At 36.4% G+C, this 24,312-nt stretch overlaps 1 protein-coding gene across 7 annotated transcripts in view; it reads right to left on the bottom strand.

The window, feature by feature from the left end:
* nek10 (NIMA-related kinase 10) overlaps positions 1-24,312 on the bottom strand; it is a 62,121-nt gene that overhangs the window by 12,603 nt on the left and 25,206 nt on the right. For 3 of the 7 annotated variants that reach the window (XM_088601688.1, XM_088601686.1, XM_088601685.1), the window contains exons 24-34: positions 17,336-17,465; positions 14,927-14,997; positions 12,808-13,021; positions 12,080-12,266; positions 8,930-9,010; positions 6,886-6,937; positions 6,013-6,039; positions 5,369-5,409; positions 5,163-5,276; positions 1,848-1,948; positions 909-1,019 (exon numbers count right to left, since the gene is read on the bottom strand). In XM_088601688.1, coding sequence (XP_088457814.1) covers positions 909-1,019; positions 1,848-1,948; positions 5,163-5,276; positions 5,369-5,409; positions 6,013-6,039; positions 6,886-6,937; positions 8,930-9,010; positions 12,080-12,266; positions 12,808-13,021; positions 14,927-14,997; positions 17,336-17,465 — 1,129 coding nt within the window. The remainder of the gene's footprint in view (positions 1-908; positions 1,020-1,847; positions 1,949-5,162; positions 5,277-5,368; positions 5,410-6,012; positions 6,040-6,885; positions 6,938-8,929; positions 9,011-12,079; positions 12,267-12,807; positions 13,022-14,926; positions 14,998-17,335; positions 17,466-24,312) is intronic. The other 4 variants (XM_088601689.1, XM_088601687.1, XM_088601690.1 and 1 more) reach the window with 4 other exon arrangements.

Consider the following 24,312-nt stretch of genomic DNA (forward strand, 5'->3'; position numbering starts at 1 on the left):
TTTTGCTGCATTTGCATCTTTATAATCCTATTGGAGATAAAAAATTAAATCACAGAGTAAATGCTTATACTTATTATTCTAGAGAACAAAAGCAAATGATTTTCACACATTTCAGCCAAAATGAGGCATTAGCAGTGGTATTAAGTCATACTGAGTATTGAATTTCTTAGCCTTAATGTAAGCCTCACTGCACAGATCAATGCTTCTGATGACAAAGCCAATTTAATTGAATGGCCTTTCCACCACAACAGACAGGTCAGGTTTCTTCACTATTGTTTCAGAGAGCCGTGAGTCAGCGCATTTGTTTTTTAGCCATAAACATATGAACAGGTGTGCATTGGATTAATCTGGACACAAATTGTACTTGGTTTGTTCTAATTCCTTAACTTCTAAATACCTTCTAAATTTGTCCCCACATTTCCCCATCTCTGTACACAATTTGTTCTGCATGTTTATCAGTTTGTGCTCACAGTTGCTCATTCATTCACAACATTCATTAAATGAACAGCACATTGTACAGTACAATAAAGTCCTTTAATAATCTACAGTTTGTGCTTATCTTACTAATTATAACTCTTAGTGGAATGAGCACTCTAGCCTTCTACGTCACAGTTCACATCTTCAATTCAGTTTGATTTTTTTATGATTCAAGATGGGGTATTCAAACAAATGTATCAAACAAGTAATAATAACAAACATGACCAAATAACCAAAAGTGGATTAAAATGATTTCCTTGAAATGCTTTGACATGATTAAAAATGTATTTCCGGGGGGAAGGATTTAGAAATGTTACAAAAAAAGTATTTTCTTACATTACAGTTTCTTACAGTTCCACCTCAATAAAATCATTATAGAGCAAACAGCACACCTAAAGATAAGCTTGTCATGTTGGAAATATTAAACCAACCTTCTTAATTTCTGTTTTCAAGTTACAGGGATTGCTCTGAGGATGGAAGAGGGATTTTTTGAACCTCTCAATCGCTCTTCGTTTGAAGTTGTGGTGCAAAGCAGGAGAAAGCTGAAAAGAAAGCACACCAGTACTGTGTGAGAAACGACATCTTTAATTATGCATAGAATTGCTATACTTAGCACTGGCTGTACTTCCATAATGCAGAAAACTTTAACAGTTCTTTCATGTATCTGTTTGAGTTGATCCAGTACATTTCTACATGAATCAAAAAATTTCCCCTAAAATATATATAAACAGCATGCAATGTAAATGAAAAGAGAAAGACACATAGATAAAATTGAAAAATTACCTGACACAGGGCACTGGAAATCTCAATTTTTATAGTTTCATTAAATTAAATGAAGATTTTAACCAAAAAAATCAAGTCTACCTTCAGTCAGAACTGACTGTAATTAGTTAAATTCTTGAAGAACTCACTGTTCAGATTTAAGAGGAAAATATAGTAATAACTGTGCATATTATAATGTTTGTTTTTATTTTTTTGTAGGCTTGAATGTAGGCTTGTTAAAAATGCACGGAGGAAAGATCTTTCCAGAAGTCACATTTGTATGATTATATACTGTATAATAGAACCTAATAAATCATAACAACAATGATTGCTCCAAATTATTAATTTGGAAGTCTTTCCTGTCATCTTAAGAAGGTCATTAATGTTTTCGTGTACATATAATGAAGACATATTGAAAAATATATGTTGTATTAGTTTACAGCTAAATACCATGTCATATTAAAGAAGATAAATAGTGCCTGTATCCTGAAACAAAATAAAGATGACTTTGGATTGTGCTGTATGATTCTAAAGATGCATCCTGATGACCTTGCCAGTAACCCATAACGTAGCCAGATTTAGTGTGGTGGAGGGAGACAGATACACACCTGTGTAATGTAGATAATTTTGTGAAGCTGAATAAGAATCCTCTGGATTGGATCACTAATCTGTCTAACTTTCCTTTGTGAAACAGCAATTCCTGCTGATGCTGCAGATGAGAAAACACCATTGGTTATACAGGTACAGAAAACACAATTGCATTATAAAATATATTCTGTCACATAACAGGAAATGATAAGACACACACATTAGAGTTCACTTAAACCTTCAATTCAAGTGTTTTTAGTATAAGATTTAGTCAATACATAAATTATAGAAAATCTACAATGGATTTAATTATATAAATGGTATAATTAAAGTATCAAGCATTCTATAATGATCTACAATGAAAATGCAGCAGTCTATGTTTTACATAATAACTCAATGGATTAAAATACAATATTAATACTAAATAAAAGTAAAAGTTGAATAAAGAAACAAAAAGTCAAACCAAAAATATAAGATGAAAATAAAAATAAACTTTAATTGACTGTTTATTGGAATAGATCAATACTAACTCAAGTTAAACAGCTTGTGTTCAATGTTTTGTTATTTCATTTGAATTAAATTGTCAAAGTGGCTTTAATTAAAAAAAGAACAATGAAAGATATAAGCATTCAATGCTTGAGTATATTCTTCATCAGCATTTCTGTATGTACTATACATTGTGAATTCACTACAAAACATTTTTCTCTACTGGTGCCATACTAATAGACAGACTTGTATGAATACACATAGGATTTTAGTTCTAAACATTTAGATTTGGAGTTATACTACTTACGATAATTTAAGGAATCAACAGTATTATTTTTGAAAAAAAATAGTTTATTACATAGAGTGGCATTGTGGCACAGTAAAGGAACAAGTAAAGGCTTATTCCATGCTGAAAAGAAAATAGTCTCAACGTTTCGGCTGTGGAACCTTCAGGTGACATGGTGACACAGTGGTTAACACTGCTGCCTCGCTATGGCCCTGATTCAATTATGGACCTGGGGTGCTATCCACTCTCGGTGGAGTTTGCATGTTCTCCCCACCTTTATGTGAGTTTTCTCTGGCTTCTGAAAGAACTGGCCCTGGTGTGAGTGCCTGTCTGTGTCTGTGTGATGGACTGGTATCCTGCCCAGGGATTATTCTGTCTTGTGCCCATTGCCAATTACAGTCTCTCTGTAATCTACAACCCTGCATTGGATAAAGTGATTAGATAATGGATAGATGGTCTATGACACACAGATGTAACTTTCAGAACTCATAGCACAATTAGCGACCTAAAATGGAACAACAATTAGTATATGCAGCAGACTAATTTTGACAACAAAATTGAGGGACCGAAAGTCGCTAATGGTTTTCAGTTAGACTAATGCGAACTATTTGAAACCATGTAACTGTCATTTTTTTAAAATCCTTCCATGTTCACCATAGTTGACAAATGTTGGCCTCTAAATAAGAATCAGTTGTTTCCTAGGAGTATACAGTGAACTGAATGTTGTTGAGTTATAAATGCTGAATACTGTACTGTATGCTGATATACTGTATGTTTGCAGAAGTCTGGACACCACTATTTGAGAAAAAAACTGAAACTGTACTTTTTACATACTCTAAGTATAATATATAATTCTCCTACAATACAATATGGACAAAAGTGGACAAGCTTGTATTTCTGAAGTGTATGAAAATACCTTTGTAAAACACAAATGTACATTAAGGTATTTTAAAGCATTGTTTATCCTGTATGATATAGAATGAAGCTGCATATAAAATTAAAGAGTGTACTTTTTAAAAAAAAACAGGCAGGATAAAATGGGCAATAACATGGGACTACATATCAAAAATAACATGTGAGCTAGTGAACAGAAACTGGGTGCAGTTTTGAATCTACAGTATATGAGTTAAACTGAAAAACAACATTTCCAAATGTCTACAATGAGTGAGTGCTATAGATCACCATACTCACTGCAAACAGTTCAATGTATAATGAAATAAGGACGGTAGGTACTGTAGCAAAGTAACATAGTAGTTATTGGGAGATATCAACTTCCCACACACATATAGGAATATAACGATGAGAAATGAAAACGTTGTAATTGATATGGTTGAAATGGTTGATTTGATTGCTTCTTAACCCTTTTCTAAAGGCAATGATCTTATTTCATGTAGTATTCTATTCAAAGAACCAGGATTGAATAAATGGAAAGAAATTCTGAAGAACTGTGTCCATAACATGGCAAGAGCTGATGCACAATCTGAAGGCTGAATCTAAAAATGACAATTTCAGAAAAACGAACTATAAAATTGCAAAGGGTAAGAAACAATAGAAGGAAAATAATGCTCTACAGACTGCATAAAAGAGGCCAAAATTCCAAAATAGATCAAAATACATCCAACTACAGGCACAAATTAAAACAGATATCAAAATTGTGGACAGAGAGACGGGAAAGAAAAGCAGAGGCTAAAAATAATGCCACTTTTAATAACAAATCTTTTTCTCAAAACTGTCAAAAAATGTAAATTTGAAGTACTTTGCTAGATAATATAGGATTAATAATAGAAGATAAAAAGGAATAGCAAATGTGCTAAAAGTATACTTCATACAAGCTTTTACAAAAGAATATGTCAAGTGAATGCTCCAGGATACAAAAGGAGCTCCATCAATATTGAGTAATTTTAGTAGAACTGGCAGTGAGGTACTACAGAGACTAGGAAACTTAAAACAAACAAAACAAAATCAGGACTTTAAAAGTACTTTCTGAGTTCTACTTAAGGAAATAAGGGATGCTATTACTTTATATCAGGGTATTTGAAATATTGTGAAATATTCTCACTCATTAGCAAATTGTATTTGCACCAATTCCTAGAAAGGGGGACAAACAAAGTAACATAGAAACAAGAAACTATAGACCAAGACTTAATGCTGTTACTTGTAAATTCCAAGGAAAGACAGAACTAAACTTAGAAGAATATTTTTAAATGGCATTTTAAAGGACTGGCAACGTAGATTTTTTAAACGTAAGGTCTTAACTACCTTACTAGAATTCTTTGAACATGCAAAAAGAAAACCTGATTCTTCTAAAGAGCATAGCTAATAGTAAGGGGACATCTCATACTCTGTCTTTCTATAAAACCTTCACACTTTTGCATACCTGTAATAGCATAATAAAGTTCTATCAATCATCTTAAAAGTCTAAATAGTTTGTGTCTTAAAGCATAATTATTGCTATATTATTGTTTCAATTTGCAATACATTTGAGTACCAAAAATGGCTATAATAAATTAGCCGACCTTCTGTTGTAATTCTTATTGGACTTAAGTACTGTATCTAGTACTACCGTGATGAGTGATATTATGAAATATTATTGCTGGGAGACTAGGACACTTGTGTCCTACTGTCTGCTGTCCTTCCCTGGAGGCCACTGACTTAACAGAAGCAAAGGAAAGCGGAGCTAAAGAGAGAGAGAAACAAAACACTTTCAATCAAATTTTTACAAAATCTGGACAATTGACAATCTTAATCAAAAAGGAGTGTGTAGATTACCTGGTCTGGGTTTGGTTATTGGCAGAGTAAAGTCTCCACATCTAAAAAGTACAAGTGTTGAAATAATCAATAGAAAAATCTTACATGAAAAGAATGCATAACAGTTTCACAACAAAGTTTGTGATTTCATCCACTTTCTACAGAACTATTATATTACACCTCTTATTGTAAATTTCATACCGCTCTGGATTTTATTGAACATGGTAGTAGATTTGAGATTTATTGGTGAGTAACACTTAAAAACACTTTTTAAATAAAGAGCTATAAACAAAATATATTGCCGTAACACCCAAGCATGATGTAATCAGATGCCAGATGAGTTTATCAAAGATATTGGTGCAGGTTATAAAGAAAAATAGTTACCATGCAAATATAAAATAATATTTTCATATTGGAAGAAGATATTAATACTATCTTGTTGCATGTGAACTTAACATGAAAAGGGGTGCACAGAATTTAGATTTTGGTGAGCTTTGGGTAATTTACATTTTCTTGATCAGAAAAGCCAGCTTTAATTATTTATGCTATCCATATCTCTACAAAGGGGGCGTCTCTTTACAGTGTACTGTGTATATAATCACACTCACACTCCAGATTGTCCCCAAAAGTAATGTTAGCTCTATCATTTAAATATTAATTCACACCTGGACATTTTCAGTTCACCGCTATATCTGTAACACATAACAGTAATGGTAAAGGAAAGTTACCAACAAATTGCCACAGTTTAAAAAAAGACCACCAAGAAAATCAAACATATATATACTATAAATAAAGGTATATTAATATACAGGGTCTTGCAAAAGTATTCAGCCCCTTCCTGTGATACCCCATTTGGTGAATTAATTTTAACCCCAGTTTTAAGTCTTTAGCAGACTGAAGCATGTTTTCCTGTAAGATTTTCATGTATTGTACTATAATATTTCATCAGTCTTTACAAGCTTCTAAGTCCCTGCTGATGATAAGCAGCCACATAAATTGCTGCCACCACCATACTGCTGACTGTACTGATGCTTGATAGTACAGGTAACGTTTAATGTTGGGTAATGTGCCTGATGGTTGCACTAGACATAACATTTTGTATTTAGACAAACATGTTACAAGTTTGGCCTCACACTGGCATCTCTAAATAGTTTCCTGGTTGACTGCTACGTATAGAGGAACAGCCTGTTCTAGGCAGTTTTTGGTTAATATGACACACCTTCCACTTCTTGTCTTTACATTATTCCAGAGTTATAGCTCCTTAATCTTCACATGAATCTTTAAAAATTCAGTACCCGACTGAAAGACCTTACTGAGATACTAGGTGTATTTATTCTGAAATCATGTGAACCACAATTGTTGCACACAGAGAGAGGCCACTCAACTAATTGTGTGCATCGCTAAGGTAATTTTCTGAAGGTAATATACTGTAAAGTATGTACTTTCACAAGTATTCTTGTTGCTGTATTAAACAAGGGGAAAAGGAAAAAAGAAAACTCACAGACAGAAACTAATTTGTGCATGTGAACAAAACTCACCCTGTATGGTATCTCTCAGTCCCTGAAGTGCTAATACTTCGCTTTATTAATTCTGTAAGCAAACAAAAGCGATTATACAATGCATGCAGGGCAAATGTGTTTAAAAACAAAAATGTTAATTCCCCAAACTCCAAAAATATCTATTTTAGTTCAGACAGGAATGAGAGAGTAGATAATGGATACAATCTTGCTTCTATTTTAATATAATATTGTATCTTGTATTAAGTATGGTCAGTGTCAGACTTGTTTAAAGAAAAGACTATCTAGTACATTTTCTTTGATCTAATAAGATTAAACATACATGACTTCTGAGATCCAAGGCTCTTTATATGCATCCAAGCTAGTTTTAGCCTATGAATTAATAATTGTACTGGCAGGAACAATTGTGAAAAACGTATAATGTATAACGTTTTTTTTTATATCAGCTAAGAACAGTTATATTACTCCTAAATTTAGCACACGCTCTCAAGAGATCAAAAAACTTCGCCTAGCTTCACTGTTTCAGTATAGCAGGCTGTTCTTTAATTGCTGAAGAAATAATCCATGCTGAGATAGGCCAGAGCGTCTGAGCAGGTCAAAATTTTGTAAATGCACAAGACATACAGTACCAACCAGTTTATATCACTTAAGAAGTCTTGGCATGTAATTGGCTATGAATCAAAAATCCCCCAAAATGGACAAATATCTGGAGGATCTATCAAACTATGTTTTTTACACTCCACAGTATTGTATGATTTTCTCCCCTAAATCAAATTCCTTCAAGGATTGCCAGCTATGAGAAATTCCGAATTTAAAGGTGCAAAATACTGCTCAGTATTCTTATGCTTTTATCCTGAAAGCCAGGTTATGCTTACAAAAGCATCACAAAAACACAACAATGCTCTACAAAATAGATAAAAACACATTAAAAAATGGGAAAATGCTATTTTGTACAAGAAAATAACTGTAGATTAATCTTTTGCACAACTCAGTATATCCGAGAGCTAAAGACCAAGACTCACATCCCACGTGACTGGATTTCGATTGACTTTTAATATATATTTTTTATTCCACTGAAAATGCTTTTGTCTAGGTTTCTCATTTGATCTTCCGTTAATTATACCTTTTGGTAAAAATGGTAAAAAAGATATCATGTGCATAATGATACAAAGACAAAGATGAGAAGACTCACAAGCTTTTGTCTGGAAACCATGATCATAGTTCACCCCAGAATCCCAGCAATCTTAACTTTTATTACCTATATTTAAAACATAGGTGTCTTACCTCATTGCATTATATCTTAAATCACTGTATCATGACATGTTACTGGACGTTCTTATCTTCCCATCTCCATCCTTTTAGGGGTTTTATTCTCCTTAATTTAGCACAGTAAATCTATAATTTCCGATTGACTTATTTTAGCTTACATCATCTCACTCCATTTTAATGATGCAATACGTTTACTTAATACTTAAGCTGTGACTCCAGATATTTCTTTCCCATCTGTCTATTAACCTCTGGAAATTAACCTATCTCTTGTGTTCTCTGTGCAACTTTCACATTTGCTTGGGCACTCTGGAAATTCCTATTACAAAGTGTGCAAAGCTAAGCTATTAACATAAAAATAACATTGCTTTACAGAAACAGCAACAGTAAGTTCATAACTGTTACAAAAATACAACACTTGTAACGTTTAAATGTGTAAACCTTGAGTTATTCCAAAAACTGATGCAAAACTTACATCAGCCCAACACTCTCTTTACTGCTATTTCTGTCATACAAAAATACTGCATTCTTAAGTACTAGACAGCTCAAGAATAGAAGAGTAATAGCATTTATGAATGTGCTTTCCTTATATTATTATTTCAATAACTCAATTACTTCCTTGAAAAATTCTAAATTCATTAGATACAGCTTGTTTTTGTTCTTTTTTCCTGTTTCAGTAAAATTGCAATTTCCTTGATTTGTATTCTTTGCCCAGGGCTGGCACTGAACTTCTGTCTACCTTAAACCTCCCTTTAACACAGCATTAAAGCAATCGAGCCAATCAGTCTGTGGCACTTACTCAAAGCTAAATCTTTACTAGGGCTTGACGTGGAACTGTTAGAAGTATCAGATGTATCCGGGTCTTCATCAGAACCAATATCTATAATAAGCACATTATATACAGTATTTAGAAAAGAAATTAAATATACACATGTACATTCATAGACACACAAAGCATTAAAAAGGAATATACCATTCACAATTCACATTCATTATTATATAATGAAATGTGCAGTAAACAGGTCTCTAACTATTGTTAAGATTAAAAGTAAATCTAGAATTGTGGTTATACAGTTGTTTGTTAAATTAATTACAGGCTAAAGCTGAAATGATGTTGAGTAGGTTCAGGGCTAGAGCTGGGGCTCTGGTTAGGTTCTACAGGTAGATTATGACTTGGGAGAAGGTTAGGGATTCAGTTGAGAATATGCGGGGTATAAAGTCACATCAGGATGAAAGATCAAGATGTGTGATGTTTAGAGAATAAAAACAAATAGCACAGGCCATTCCCGATACTGTATACAGTATGTCAGGGTTAGGGAACAGAAACTCATGACATAGCAAAACGACTTACAGGACATCGGGGAAATTTTCCCTACAGTATATATAGTCAGGTTGAGGACCATAACTTAGAATAAGTGTGTGTTTCACTTTTTATTTTTCTAACTAAAAAAACCTTCCTAAATAATGAAACTTATAGCAGGATGCCTTAAAAGGGGAAATTTATATCCACAAGGAATTATTATGAGATACACTTCCAACATACAGCTCAGATAGTGGTACATACCTTTTATGTACCTATAACCCATAAAAAAAAACAATAATTAGTAATAGCATCACCCACTCCTTCCAAATTGTGGTCTCATCCAAACCAACAAAGTCATTTGCTGCTTCAGGGTAGATTTCTTCCACACACTGTTTATGCATTTAAAATGAGCAATCACACCTGGATCCATTGATTGGATCAACAGTGTAGTGCATGGTGATAAGAACTCAACTTTAACGTTGTGGCACAATGATTCATAATCACCACACTTGCAACAGCACTGTCTACAAGAAAAATAATTTTTCATTTTAGATTTTGATCTTCACAATATTTTTTTCATTTCTGGAATGACATAATCCAGAATCCACCTACATTGTTGGCTACTGGTGCCTTGAAAAACAACTTAAGTGTGGGGATTTCTTCATGCAAGTTCTTCAATTCATCGACAAAGCAAGTGCGAAGTGACTTATATCTAGGCAACTTATAATGGGGGCTGCCTGTACTTAAAACAGTAGTGGAGGGATTAATTCAAATATCAGCTTGCTTTTTATTGGTCAAAATGACTGTGACATGCATAGGGATTCAATTGCTTAATCACCTTAATATTATCAATCTATTAATGTTGTTTCATGTTGAAAACAATTGTGCTGAGTAGGTCAATTGACATAAACCTCAGTCCACAGTCTGAGGTGAGCCTGAAACATGGGCCTTGTTGGTTCAAATTCAGTGCTGGTAGATTGCGTTCTAGGGCACAGCCAGGATAGGGGCTTTCCAGTGTCAAAGGTGGCTTGGCCTGTGTTCTATCAATCTGTGACATCCTATCCTTACCAGGGTAGTCCCAAAGGCACAAAACATCCATAAGATGTGAAGTCCAGGGGGGTATTTCACAAAGCAGGCTAGCCAGACTGAATTAACTTGATAACTGACTTCAGGTTTGCTCCAGTTTCACTACAGAAAACTCTGGTTTCAGTTACCCGCTTAAAGTCCGGTTAAACTTAAACAATCTAAGTAATTGTGCATCCACAGCACACTTTAGAAGGCAGGAGAGTGGAGCATTAAATCCTTCATCCACACAAGCAAAAGAACATGTGCCTTATTTCAGTCACCATGACCTATGGGTCCAAACACGTGTTATGATGTCTGATAACTTGTGATGATGGAAACTGTAGATTATGAACTTCTATTGTAAGTCTAGGTAATACACACATTTAAAAAGTTCTTTTGAAGGAAATGATTAACAAATTTTATTGTATCTTTTGTGTAATCACTGTTAATATGTTTTAGGCTGGAAATGATTTTATTTTAACTGTACATTTATGCTGTGAATTAATAATCTTGCTTTGTGAAACACCTCTCAGAAGGTTATAATATAGGTTATCCCAACTGAAAACAAAGCATAAGTGAAAAAAAAATCCAACTACAAACAGGTACAACCTTAATAAACCAATCAAAATTGTAGCTGTACCGATTCACTAATAAATGCTTAGTTTATTCCCACTGTTGCTATTTACAGGTACGTTTTTAGGCGCAGTTCTGCTGCAAACACATCACTCTTTAACTGACCTAGCACAGAATTAATCTTTAGATTTTAGTTTAATTTGCTATATAAAAAGATGTAAACTGAACTGACAACACTTGATCTCAAAAGACTGTGTGTATGTGTCTCCAGTTCCATCAGGTTATAAAATGGGAGGCTTGTAATGAGATACATAAGGAAGGTTGGAGAAGATACTTTTTATTCTAAACTATCACTGTATATACACCAGGGGTGAAATAGGTATTAAGCCTAACAAAAATTGCATATTCATTAGTTCTACAGTAGCAATATTCTATCAAAGCACTATAAATCTGGTACACCGTGCATTTAAGACATAGCCATTTGGAATTTCAGCTATACCAAGATATTGATCTTATTTAAAAAGACTGCTGTGCAAGACAAAAGTGGCCCTGACATTTCCAGAGGTCACAAAAAATGACTCTTTATCAGGGTCCAGTGAATCCTTCTGAACAGGCTAAGCTAGGCCAGTTCAGCTGAACCACAGTTCAGAATGAACATAGTTTTCCAGAAATCAATAATGAAAAAAAAAGACTGGCTAAGCTCTGAGACTTAAAGAACCTCATCAGCTTTAGGTAATTTGGCCATTTCAAATGACAGTAAAAACACAAACTGGTAATGCCATGAACTTGTAAATACATTAAGTAACAAGAAAGGCAATGAGAAAAGAATAAGGGCTTTCAGTGTTGTAAATTTGTTTTTTTAAATTTCAACCAAATAAATATCTAAATAAATACTGTTGTGCATCTGGTTCGCTTATTGCCAACTCATTTGTTCAGCTTTATCAAATCTAAAAGCAATTTACATTTGAAAGACATTCATTCGTTTGCCAATACAAAGGCTGCACATACCCTTTTCAGCACTCACTGAAACTGAATTTTCAAGTGGAAAATCACCATTGTTCGGTCTCTCCTCTCCATCTTTTCCTGTGCTGGCTTGAAAGGTGCATGATGAAGTATCAGCTGAGTCTGATGATTCACTCTTAACACTGGCAGATTCACTGTTAATTCTTGTGCTGCTAGATTTATCACAAATGTCCTGATGTACAAAAAACAAAGATTTATCTAAATATATATTAAACAGGTATTTCCACAATGTCTTCACATTTTCTCCAAAAATACCAGCTATCTGTCATCTTTAATCGAGTTACTCTAATAAAATTCCATGCAGATTTAGGGTGGAATTTTAAGAGCTTAGTGAGTGTTATTGAGAAATGCAGTTGAAGTGTCAAAGTGTTTTTTTCTAGTTCTAAGAGTTTAACTGACACAAGCAATCATTTTTAGAATTCCCCTTCTGCTATTACTTTGTGTGTTGTCTCCACAAAGCAGATATTTCTGAGATTTGAAGTACTGGAGGTTAAAACTACACCCTACTGAGTTCGGATCTTTTCCACACTTTGACAAAGTTTTAGACACCCTCAAACAATCAGGCTTATTCCTTCAAAAGAAATGTTAGACGTGCTTTTTATTACTTTTGCTCTCTAGTTAACCTTAATTGAACAAATCTGTTAGCCAGACCACATTATAGTAGTAGCTATGTCTTGAATGAAAAATTCTGAATATATTACAAAATATCTCACCTTTGGTAATGTTGGTGATAAGTGACAATAGCTCAGTACACTTCTATTTGCCTCCAAGAAGTACTTCTGTGTGCGTCTCCGTTCTCTGTCTAATTTTTTCTCCAAGGTAAGCTGAGAGGTGCAAAGACCATCCATATACTTCATCATGACATCCGACATCTTGGTGCTGACCTCAACAATGTCTGGCCTGAGCTCAGCATCTGGGGTTAAACACCTGGGGAATTATTTACAACACATTTATTTCTAAACATTTTCATCTGTCTCAACAGGAATCCTTTTTTTATTGAACATTTTATCAAATGGGGAGGTCAGAAGGTTCTGAGCCTAACACAGACTGATATATGAGATCTCCAGTCAAGAGCACCCTCAAACCAAGCCCAATGTCTTTTGATATCAAGATATCACTTACAGTGTGGACAACCTATAAATGCACACAGAAATTAAGTTTAAAGAACAAAATCACTAAACCTAATAGTAAACCTAATAGTGACTAAAACATGGTATGACCTGTTCTGCAAATTGTAATTCATAGTCTCAGAGTCAACAGTATGTTTCATCTCCTATATTTAATATTCTTAATCACCAATCAGAATCCAATCATTCAATTATACACAGTACAACAACAGCAAAGCCACTGACTATCCCTGATCTCAACACACTCATTTTTCAATTAGGTATTCAGATGAACAGAAAAGTAGTCCAAACCTTCCAAAGTAGCGTAGTTTGATTATCGGTAAGACTAAGATCTAGTTTTCACTCATATTAGAGATGAACAATCATTAACGTGTTGATTTATTTATTGTCAGATAGACTTGTCTGTGTATTTATATAGATACAAACCTATGGCAGGTAAAACAACCAAGGGACCAGGCACTTCCTTGATTCAGAAATGGGCCTAGCCAACTGTGTATGCTCCCACGGTGTTCATTAACATACTATCTTTTTCTTTATTTTCAAACGCCGAGATAACAGGAGTGTTACGTCCCAGTGTGTGTTCTGTGTGCGTTTTTTCTGTTATGTCCACACTGCTGACCCTTGATTGTTCTCCCTTCCCCATTGGCCAACCATCACACCACTGTTTCAATATGATGTCATCATCAATCGGCCTTCAGCCAATCAGAACTCATTTTATTCACTATATAACATGGAGGCTTTCAAGAAGAAAAGGCCTTTTGTTTGACTTCGGTCCCGTTTGGTTTTGGTTATCGCTTCGCTTCGCTTCGCTTCTGGTTATTGCTTCGGCTTCGTTTGTTGGTTTGTTTTGCTTTGTGTGTGTGTATTTTTGTATAGCTTTGGCTTTGTTGTTTTGTTGGTTTTATGTTCATTTCTTTGTACTTTTGTTTGTTTGTGTGTTCATCCTTGTTTTGTCATTACCTTGCCCCAGTGTTACATGTTCAACTTTTGTGTTCTTTTTTACCCTGCTCCTGTTGATTACACTTGTTTTCCCTTATTTGTATTCCTGGTTCACTTGTGTTTTTGTGTGAACTTTTGTATATAAGGTTAGTTTAGGTTGTTGGGTACACTTACACACTTAGTTGATTTTGTATTAGTACACTAGTTAGTACGGGTGAGTGCCATTTGTCTTGTATGGTTTTGGGTAGTCAATGCAGATTAGCTAGGGTGTTGAAGACGCCGAAGACCGTGTGTTTCGGGTTTTCTTTTGTAGTCAGATTAGCTTTCCCTCACTGTCCTAGCCAGCTCCATTTTTGTTTGTTATTTTCTTTCCTTTGGCACCACTCTAGTTCCTTACTCTTGTTATCACGCTTCCTAGTCCCTCACCAAAACCCCCCCTGCTTCCAAAAGAATTATCCTAAATGTTACACCCCTTTTCCCCTAGACATTTGGGGTCGTAACAAGGAGGTTAGCAATTTAGCCACAATCTATTTCCATCAGTTTTGTATTCCTGTCAGCTTGTTATTTCTGTTTTCCTATTGTCTCTCAAAAAAAAATTTGAACAACATTCTTAAGCCATTGATGAAAAGAGGATGATACTGTACATCTTGATGCACACAAGTTCAATGACAGCTATATTTAAACCATGAAACTAGTTTGTACTAAAAATCGGTGCAGCTGTATGCAGAGCCAGATGAAGTGGAACCACACACAGTGGCCAGATTACCATTTAATGATGTCTGTCACTTTTTCTGAAAAAACTCCCTCTGGAACTGGCTCATAAACAGCTTCAACTATCTACAAGAAAAAAAATTGATTAGCGCATTTAGATTGTGTAAATGTACAATGTTAAATTTTAACTTTAAATTTTGTCAATTTTTTTAATCTTATAGTTCATTTTGTGATTCAATGAACACGGGAACAATTGGTAACTCAGCATACTAAATACATTTGTTATTTCTTTTTTTGCTTGATAGAATTCTTGCTTCAAACAATTCAAATATATTCATATTCAAAAAATAAACTTTGTTGTACAGACAGAAAACCTTGCTCCATTTTAATTTTTTGGGGATTAACATACTGTAATAAAATTAAATATTCCTGAAAGACTGGAAATTAAAAGTTGACAACCCTTATACAGTATCTGTGTACAAACACAAGAACTACAGAACTGAGCCCTGTAACCTAACATCACCCTGTAAGCCTGGGCTACTTCAGTGTACTGTAACTGAGATTAACAATTGCCTAGGTTCTATCATGTTGTAACTCCTGACCATCGCTGTTATCTTGATCCTCCAGCTTTCTGACCTGTGCCTGAAACTTGAACCCTGCATAGGGTTCTTTCAGGACCCTATGCAGGCGACACAATCCGGGTATGAGTGGGGAAAACATGGGGAAAAAAACATGGAGGGGTCGCGAATGAAAACGGGGCTTGTCCATGATACGCTGGTGTTCGGGGGAGGTGTAGCCGAGGCAAACAATCCAGAAGAAAGTCCAAGGGGGAATACAAGAGGAGGCAAAAGTCCAAAACCGGGCGGTCCATCCAGGACAAACAAGATTTAAAAACGGGAACCAGGTCGGAACCGGCACGGGAACGGGAACTAAAACCTTGACGGGACCAGGCACTTCCAGGTCCCGGACTCGCCTGGTATGGAAACCAGAGCAGAGCCCGGAATAGAGTGAGCGCATGGATTTTAAGGAGAAATGAAAAGGGGGCTGGAACAGGGAGCAGGTGCGGGAGATGAATGGAAAGCAAGGAAGGGCTGGAGCGTCCTTAAGAGGAGGGGTTTACGAATGTGACACATGTATAAGGTTCTATAGCCAAAAACATAGCATGGACCCTATGAGAATAATTACTAGTGCCCTCTCCCTGGGAGGCAGAGGGTGTGGTGAAGGGTGAGAAGTGCGATTGGATGATTAGTTAATGCGAGGGTGTCTGATTATCTGTGGTCGTGAAAATGTGGCGGCGTCTGCGGAAAAGTTCAGGTGTGGTCGTGACATCATGATTCAGTTGGCCATGATATTCTCAATTTACCACTCAGCAACAAACTCTGTGACTTGTCATGAACCTGGGAACTTGCAATACTATAAGTTATTTAGCCTAATCACTTCTCCAACTAATGGCAATTCTGCTGTAGGCAGTCTGCTGAGAGGTAGTTACTTCACCCTCTAGCACAGCAGTTCCAGAAAAACAAGTATGTATTTTTTCATACTGTTACATCCTAAACACATGACAGAAGTAATCAGAAACTGTTGCACAAGGGAAGGCTGACAGATTTTTATATTTTCCATCCTCTTAGGCCATCCAGTGCAGTCTCTAATTAACTAATCAGACACACTCTCTCCCCCCTGTCTACTTAAATCAGCCTGACACACCACTCCTTGCTCAGTATTAGGTTTTTCCCTAGCTAGAGCAACATCGGTCCTGTACATCTCTTACGGATTTCGACCTCGGCTTGTTTACTGACTACGTCTCTTTGTTCTTGATTTGACTGCAGTGGATTTTTCTGCCTTTTGACCCTGGCCTGCACTTTGGACTCACGAATTTGGATTTGCATCCACAAGAAAATTTACGTTCGGAGGATTCCGCATAGGGTCCTTAGACATGAGATCGTTACACATGAATCTTGTTCTGAAAGTCCAGACTATTGTCATGATGATGTGCAATAGTACTGTACATTACTAAATCAATTTAAGATATATTAACAATATATGGCAGTACTTAACTGATGTGTGGGAGGGATAATGACAGACAAGCCAATCTCAACCAGGTGTTTTATACTGCAACTATTACTGACTTTTTCTATATACATATAACTCCTGCACACACCATTCCCCCCACCCCTTTCTCCATCTTTACAGCCCTGGGTTTATTTCTCTCTCTGATGGGGTCTTGAGACTCCTTCCTTTGGCCAGGAGGCTATCTCCTACAGGTTAAGCCAAAATGAGGAGGCTATCTCCTACAGGTTAAGCCAAAATGTATTGTACTTAAATAGTCTTTCACAACATTCGCAAAGCATCTGGTTCTTGGATGGCACTACTCCTCGTGAAACATTGAATGGACCAACCAACTGCACTGCCTGGTATCAGCCCGAACGTTTCAGAATAACTGTAATACATTTATTCGGGGTCTTACCTTCGTGGCCAGAGAAAGCATGTTTGTGCTGTAGAAGGGTGGATTGAGTGTGACCATCTGATAAAGGATACATCCAGCAGCCCAGACATCAGCTTTCTCTCCATAGGGCTCACTCTTTACAATCTCAGGACTGCAAAAGAAAATAAATGCCACCATTTCAATCTTCTAGTTACTAGTGGGAAACAAGTATACAAAATATACAATAGTGTGGAAATTAAATCAAGGGGATTTATAGAATTAAATTATGTTAATATTGTACAATGCACTAGTAAATCCTCATTTACAATACTTTATGTATTATTTGTCACTAGGATGCATGTCTTTTTTCAGAGAAGAGCAACCTGATATATTCCTAGTCATACTGGATTGGTCCACAATGAAAGATTAAAAGAAATGCAAAAAATCAAATAATGTTGTGTAAATACCTTAAGAGACACAAGTGTACAGAACTGTTGTGACAATGCAAATTTGTAGACTCCAGATTTTCTCGGTAAAACATTTTTACTGCATGTAACAGCAAAAGTACAACACTTACACAATGCTACAACAATGTTTACTAGGTTAGTTTGGGAACTTTTAACACTCTGACTTCTTAATATTATGTATTAAGTATCGTCAAGTGCTGACTTCTAAAAACAAAAACAACATAAATGTCTTAAGTTTTTTTAATACACTATAATGTGGTCTACTAACCAAAACCTTGTTAAGCATTTTGTCTATCATAACCAATATAAAACCTCAAAGTTTGGAAGTGTTTTTTAAACAATTAAAATTGCTCTTTACTTTTAAGTAAATAAAGATTAAGACATCACAAATCACACACTAATGTGTTGTCACAACATAGTTCATTAGAGCATAAGTCTACAGCATAGAGAGCAAGTCTAGTACAAGAAAAATGTTATTGTTAAAACAGCAGTCTATGAGTGTTTATATTCAGTCATTTAAAGTTTCTCATCTTTGATATACACGTGAAATGTTTCAAAAATACTTAAAGATTAAGAGAAGTTCTGCTCAGAACTTCTTTTCATCTGTCATTATTTTGTTAAACGTAAAGTAAATGAAAGTGTAAGTTTATTCTCATCCTCAGGTCTGTCACACTAATACCTGCTTCAGATTATAAACTGTAACTGTTCAGATTATACGTTCTAGTCTGCATTTTTTTGAGTAATTTACATCTCTTCAGCAAATGCACTGGACCCCCTGCACTTTGCCTTTTTGAAGTTAGCATTTTTTTCAATGGATCCTCATTTTAGTGTAGATATCTACATCATTGTTGTGTTACTATACCATGCAAGCAAACAGCAATGTGAGTCATAGTTGCATGTTATGTTTGACAGAGACAATCGTGACCCTTTGGCTAAAGAAATGCATATATAATAGGTACAGTTCCTCTGGGTGTCTCTTCTAATGCTCTGCTCTGTACTGAACGCAGTGGCACAGATCCAGCTAGCCATATCCTAAATGTGTGCGCGAAAAGAGGAAAATCAATAAAACTTAACTTAACTGAGCACAAAAAAAAATCCCTCCATGGCAGGCAGACAAAAAAACGGAAAAAATGGCAGCACTCCCAAAGAAGCAAATTAATAAGAGAATCTAGACTTTTTTTCAGATTACGTCTATGGCTGAAAAATGGAAAAGTACAGAGCGATCCCAGTGACAGAACCAACCACTGCACAATGCAAAGAAACTGAAAAGGCATAGAAATGGGCACGAGTGATCCCTGAATCTCTGCCTCAATACTTGCTCATGTTCCTAGTAACAAATGATTCACAGAAAGCAAATAGAATTAAAGTATTTCATATTCAAGGCAAAGTTAACCTTAGGAAGTGAATTCAGTCAAATTCAAAACTCTAAATTAAGGTGAGACATACTGTATATATCTTGTCATATACTGTTATGTATGTACTGTATTGTACTATGCACAATTAAGCACGAAGTGTTGACACAGATCTCTGCCTGTAAAACAAAACAATTATTTGATAATTGTATCAAAGAACATAAATTAAATAGGTTACCAGCTCATTTATTACTCAGCAAATCACAAGTGGCTTAATTCCCTCTAGGCAAAGTCTTGGTTGGACCACATGATGACTAGAATTCTTTGAACCTGATGCTGTCTTTCTCTATCAGGCAAGATGGAGGAGAAAAGTGAGAGCATGCAGCACCTAGCAACAGTCATATTCTCCTTACATCTCTCTCAGATCTCGCCCCACTGGGTTTATGTCAATTTTCAATTAATCTCTTTATGAATCAATCTCGTAACTGAAAACACTAAAGTGCAAGGAGGAAAATTAGGTACTGTACTTAAGGAAATGACCAAAGTTCTGTCAGGTTTGTCAAGGGTAAAATGGTGAATTAAAACTCCACCACTTTCTCTGCCACTGCCCTCTGGCCAGACGACGGTGATTTAATCTGTCTGAAATTTTAATTCAAATGAAATAGCAAACACTGAACACCTAGAAACCCTGCTCTGAAACCCCATGGCTTGATCTGTTTTTGTGAAGATAAAGAGCAATACCATGCAAATAATCAACAAATCTGAGTTCTTACTATTTAAAATGAGTATGTATAACAATATGTATGTACTGTACAATATTCAGTTCAGTTAAATTCAATTTTTTTTATTCATCCCAATGGTGGTAATTTAAACAACAAGCAGTGCAAAATATTACACATTCCAAATAAAAACGTTAAAAATTCCGTTTTTTAAAAACGTTAAAAGTATTCTTAGTGAACTTAAGTTTTAGCGGTAAGTATTTGTAACAGTGAACTACAAGAACAGACTCAACATGGATTGTTATGGGAATGATATTGCTTTGTTTTTTTTTTAATCAACAATAATTTCTTTGTGACATATTCATCTCAAGGTAAGAAATATCACACCAGTCGACACATCTGTCCAGAATGGGTATTTGTGTTTGTCTCTCTGTCGGCTCTGAGAGAAGACCGACTATCACCGTTATCAGCATGTTACGTTCCACATCTCTCCTCTACTACCCCTTTCTGTTATGATTAGTGTCTATTATTTCCTGGTGCGTCTCGTTTGGTTTTTGGTTAAAAGCCTAGCGTCTCTGCAGTTCCTGGCTCAGTATTGGAAGATGGAGGCTATTAGGCTTGCCTATTCTTCAGGTTGTCCGAAGGCAGGACTTTTCCCGGCGTCCTGACCGCCTGGGTCCGTGATGCAGAGCACCTGGTCCCGTTATGTTTTTAGTTCCTGTTCCTGCGCCGGTTCCCGTTTTTAACCGTTTGTCTTGGACGGATCTCCCAGCCCTTGGATTACGGACTGTGCCCCGAATTCCCTTTTGGATTTCCTTGGACTTGGTTGCTTCCGCATTTCCCCCGAGCACTTGATCACTACAGTCACCACCCCCTGTCTGTCTACCCATCCTAACCCCGTTGTACCTTCCTCCGTCGTCTTTTACGGATTATACCGTCCGCATAGAGTCTTTAATGACACACTCCATGGGAGTCAAAACCGGCTCTCGTGACAGCAAAGTTGTTATAATATTTTCACATTTGCTCCAGCAGTCATCAGAATACAAGATGAAAAGGAGGGAAGAAAGAACACAGCCTTGTGATGAACCAGTAGAAATACAAACAGGGTGATATGCCATAAGTACATCCGACATAAAAATAATGATACACGTGATAAGTTGATGACCTAATTTCAAACGTGTAATACGTTTTTAAACCAACATGTTTGACTGCATTGCATTAAAGACTGGTGAAAAATCAGCAAAGAGAAATCTGGCTGAAGAATTCTTTCCACTCGAAATGTTTATAAAGCACATCTAATAGAATCCTTTTTGCATTGTCAGCAAAATGGTAGGCAAACTGGAGGGGTCAAGATCTGACTCTGTTGCAGCCACAATATGTGACAATATGTGTATTTTTCAAGAGTCTTCATCACTAACAGTGTCAGAGCTATTGGCCTCAAGTCATTGAGAGTTTTAGGTCAGTTCTTCTTAGGAACAGTACAACTGTAGAATATGAGTTACTGATGTAAAACTGTTGCATTTTCATTCTGTATCAGGAAATGTGAATAAAATTAGCTGTTTCCTTTAATTTATTTTATAGCTTTTTTAAAACTCCAGGAAAAATGTATTTAAAAAAAATACTTAAAATATTACACGGAATTAAATTCTGAATGTCTTGTGTTTGTACAACACACAAGTTTGCTGTATGTTGCCTTAGTGTCACGACTATAGTCCCCCCTCCTTAAGGGTGCTCCAGCCCTTTCACTAAAGACTTCATTCCATGCACCTGCGCCCTATTCCCTGCCCACCTTATAAGCCAGGCGCTGACGCTCTTCCGGGCTCTGCATCTGATTTCCATATCGTGCGAGTCCGGGACCTGGAAGCGCCTGGTCCCGTTAAGGTTTTAACCCCTGTTCCTGTTCCTTGTTCCCTGTCCGCCGGTTCCGACCCGGCCTTCGTGGTTTTAACGTCGTGTTTTGATGGATCTCCTGGTTTTGGACTTACTCGTGTGTTTTGGATACTCTATGGATTACTCTCTGGGATTGTTCGCCTCGGCCACACCTCCCCCGTGCACCAGCGCACCTTGGACACTCCCCCCTGTCTTCAGCCCCGTTTTCCTGCATGACGTTTCCCCTGTGTTTCCCCACTCCGTCGGACTGTGTCGTCCGCATAGGGTCCGGAAAGAACTGTTCGTTACACTTAGGCCATGACACTAGCTTTTTTTGTTTTTGTTCCTTGTTTTTGTGTGCTATCGAGTCCCACTCCCCAAAGAACACAACATGGACTTTAACTCCAGTCTGCTAGCAAAGAAGAAAAAGTAATGCTGCAATTAGAATATATCATTTCATTATAGGAAAATTTACTTTTTTTCCTAATGGGGAGGCTGGAGAATTGTCATGTCTAGAATTATCACCTGGATAATTCTTAGCACAGAAAGACACCAGCCCTCAGGTTAACTTGAAACAGTGCTTACCTCATAGAGGAAGCCTGTGTGTATGTTTTATGTACTGTAAGTCACTTTTGAATATGACTTTAGATGACACATACTTGTACAAATGGTTTGAATTAACATATACATAACTGCTTTCCGTGACCTCCATTAGCACTGGAGAGCTATGCACTACTTTAGACGGTACAAGATTTGAGATAATTGGGGTCTTTGATCCGCTCATGAGAGTCAATGTCAAGTGTGCAACGGGCCTACTTTTCAAAGTTTAGTGAATTAATTTAAGTAGACATTTGTCAGCAAAACAAAAAAAAGTACAATAAGTAGTTGACAGGTCCAGATACAGTAGTCACCTCAATGTGATATTAAAAAAACTAGCCCAAATGCTTACCAAAGTAAAGCTTACAGAAATTAACACATTCCTACTGTATGAAGTTAGAAAGCTAAATCAGAGATACACGTTTGATGAGACATATTGAAACTAATAAAGGCTTAACCCTAGGGCTGTAGAGGTCTTTTCAGATTATGAAATTAAACCCAGACAAGGTCAGTATGGATTACTCTAGACAAAAACATACCATAGCAATTACTTTGCTGTACAAGGCTGATCTTCTCTAGTCTGGCAGGGGTCAATATTTCGTATAGTAAGCGAGTCTATTACTTTACTGAGGTCAAGAGTGGAACACTGCTTGCCATGTGGCTTAATAATCATATACTGTAAAAGTGAGGTAGCAGTGTGGGGCAGTGGTTAACACTATAGACTTTAAAGTGGAAGGGTGTGGGTTTGTATCCCAGATGGGGCACTGTTGTCATACCTTTGAGAAAAGCACTTCACTCAAATTTGTTTAGTACAAATTGGCACAAATGTACATTGCTTTGTATGCAAGTATCAGGCAAGTCAATTAATAATATTGCTGATGAGAGGGCTCCAATATTGAGAGGCATTGGTATAATATTATCATAGTTTTGGCCCACAGTGTAAGATAGAGACTATATTACTGTAACGCTTCGGGGTTCACTTGGGTGCCCTAACCGCTGCCGCCTCAGGTCCACCCCCCCACCGCCGGGGACTCAAGCCCGGGCCTTTGGCGTCACTCAACAGGGACCCAGCCAGTTGAGCTAAAGGGAAATCTCCCTGCAGCCCTGCGGCTGCGGTCCCTGCTATTCACAGGGAAGGGTGATGACGTCACTGCGCTGGTAAGCCGGCTCGAACAACCTGCAATGGTGGCCGTATGCGTTACATTACATTGGTTATTTGGGGAAATGTTAGTGGACATAAACATGTGGAAACGACTAATCAATAGAAAATTGAGAAAATGGAGGTGCTCATATTGGGTGATGCAATTAGTGAAGCATCACAGGGACCATTACTAGAACAATTGCTCTTTCTCCTATGATCTAGATTTTGGTGTAGTTAACAAAATGGTTATGTTTACAGACAATATCAGCACAGGAGGAATAATAAGCACTGCAGAGGCAGCAAATGAAATTAAAGATGATTTAGATCAAATTAAAGTCTGGGCAAACACCAGGCAGATGGCATTTAATGTAGACAAGTGCAAAATACTAGATACCAGAAAGATAAATATAAACTATATATTCAATAGAGGAAACACTGAGCTTGAATGGGCTAATTATGAAAAAAGGAAAGTATTTATGTTGATGCATAATTTTCATCCAGATAGTATGCAATAGAGGTACAATAGGGAAGGCAAACAAATTTAAGAATATATAGGTAGATGTTGTGACCGGCCTCACTTTAAATAAGTGACTAATGAGAAACATATCTGAGCACATCAAAACTCACAATGCCACAAAGAAGGCACCATAATGAGTCTTTACTGTAGTAATTCTCCTCTAGATACATACAAGACTTGCTCAATAACACCCATGTGAGACTGTGTAAACTCTACCCTAACCAATTATCTACTGCCTAATTCACCTCAAGTGTGACTATATACAAGTATTAGAGGCCAATAAAGGCTCTCTGAACGGGCCTGCTGCAGATGTGTACAATTGAAATAAAAGCACGTTCTTAAAATTATACAATGTAC

Source organism: Lepisosteus platostomus, chromosome 12 (genome assembly GCF_059453375.1).
Source record: "Lepisosteus platostomus isolate fLepPlt1 chromosome 12, fLepPlt1.hap1, whole genome shotgun sequence".
Taxonomy (NCBI): domain Eukaryota; kingdom Metazoa; phylum Chordata; class Actinopteri; order Semionotiformes; family Lepisosteidae; genus Lepisosteus; species Lepisosteus platostomus.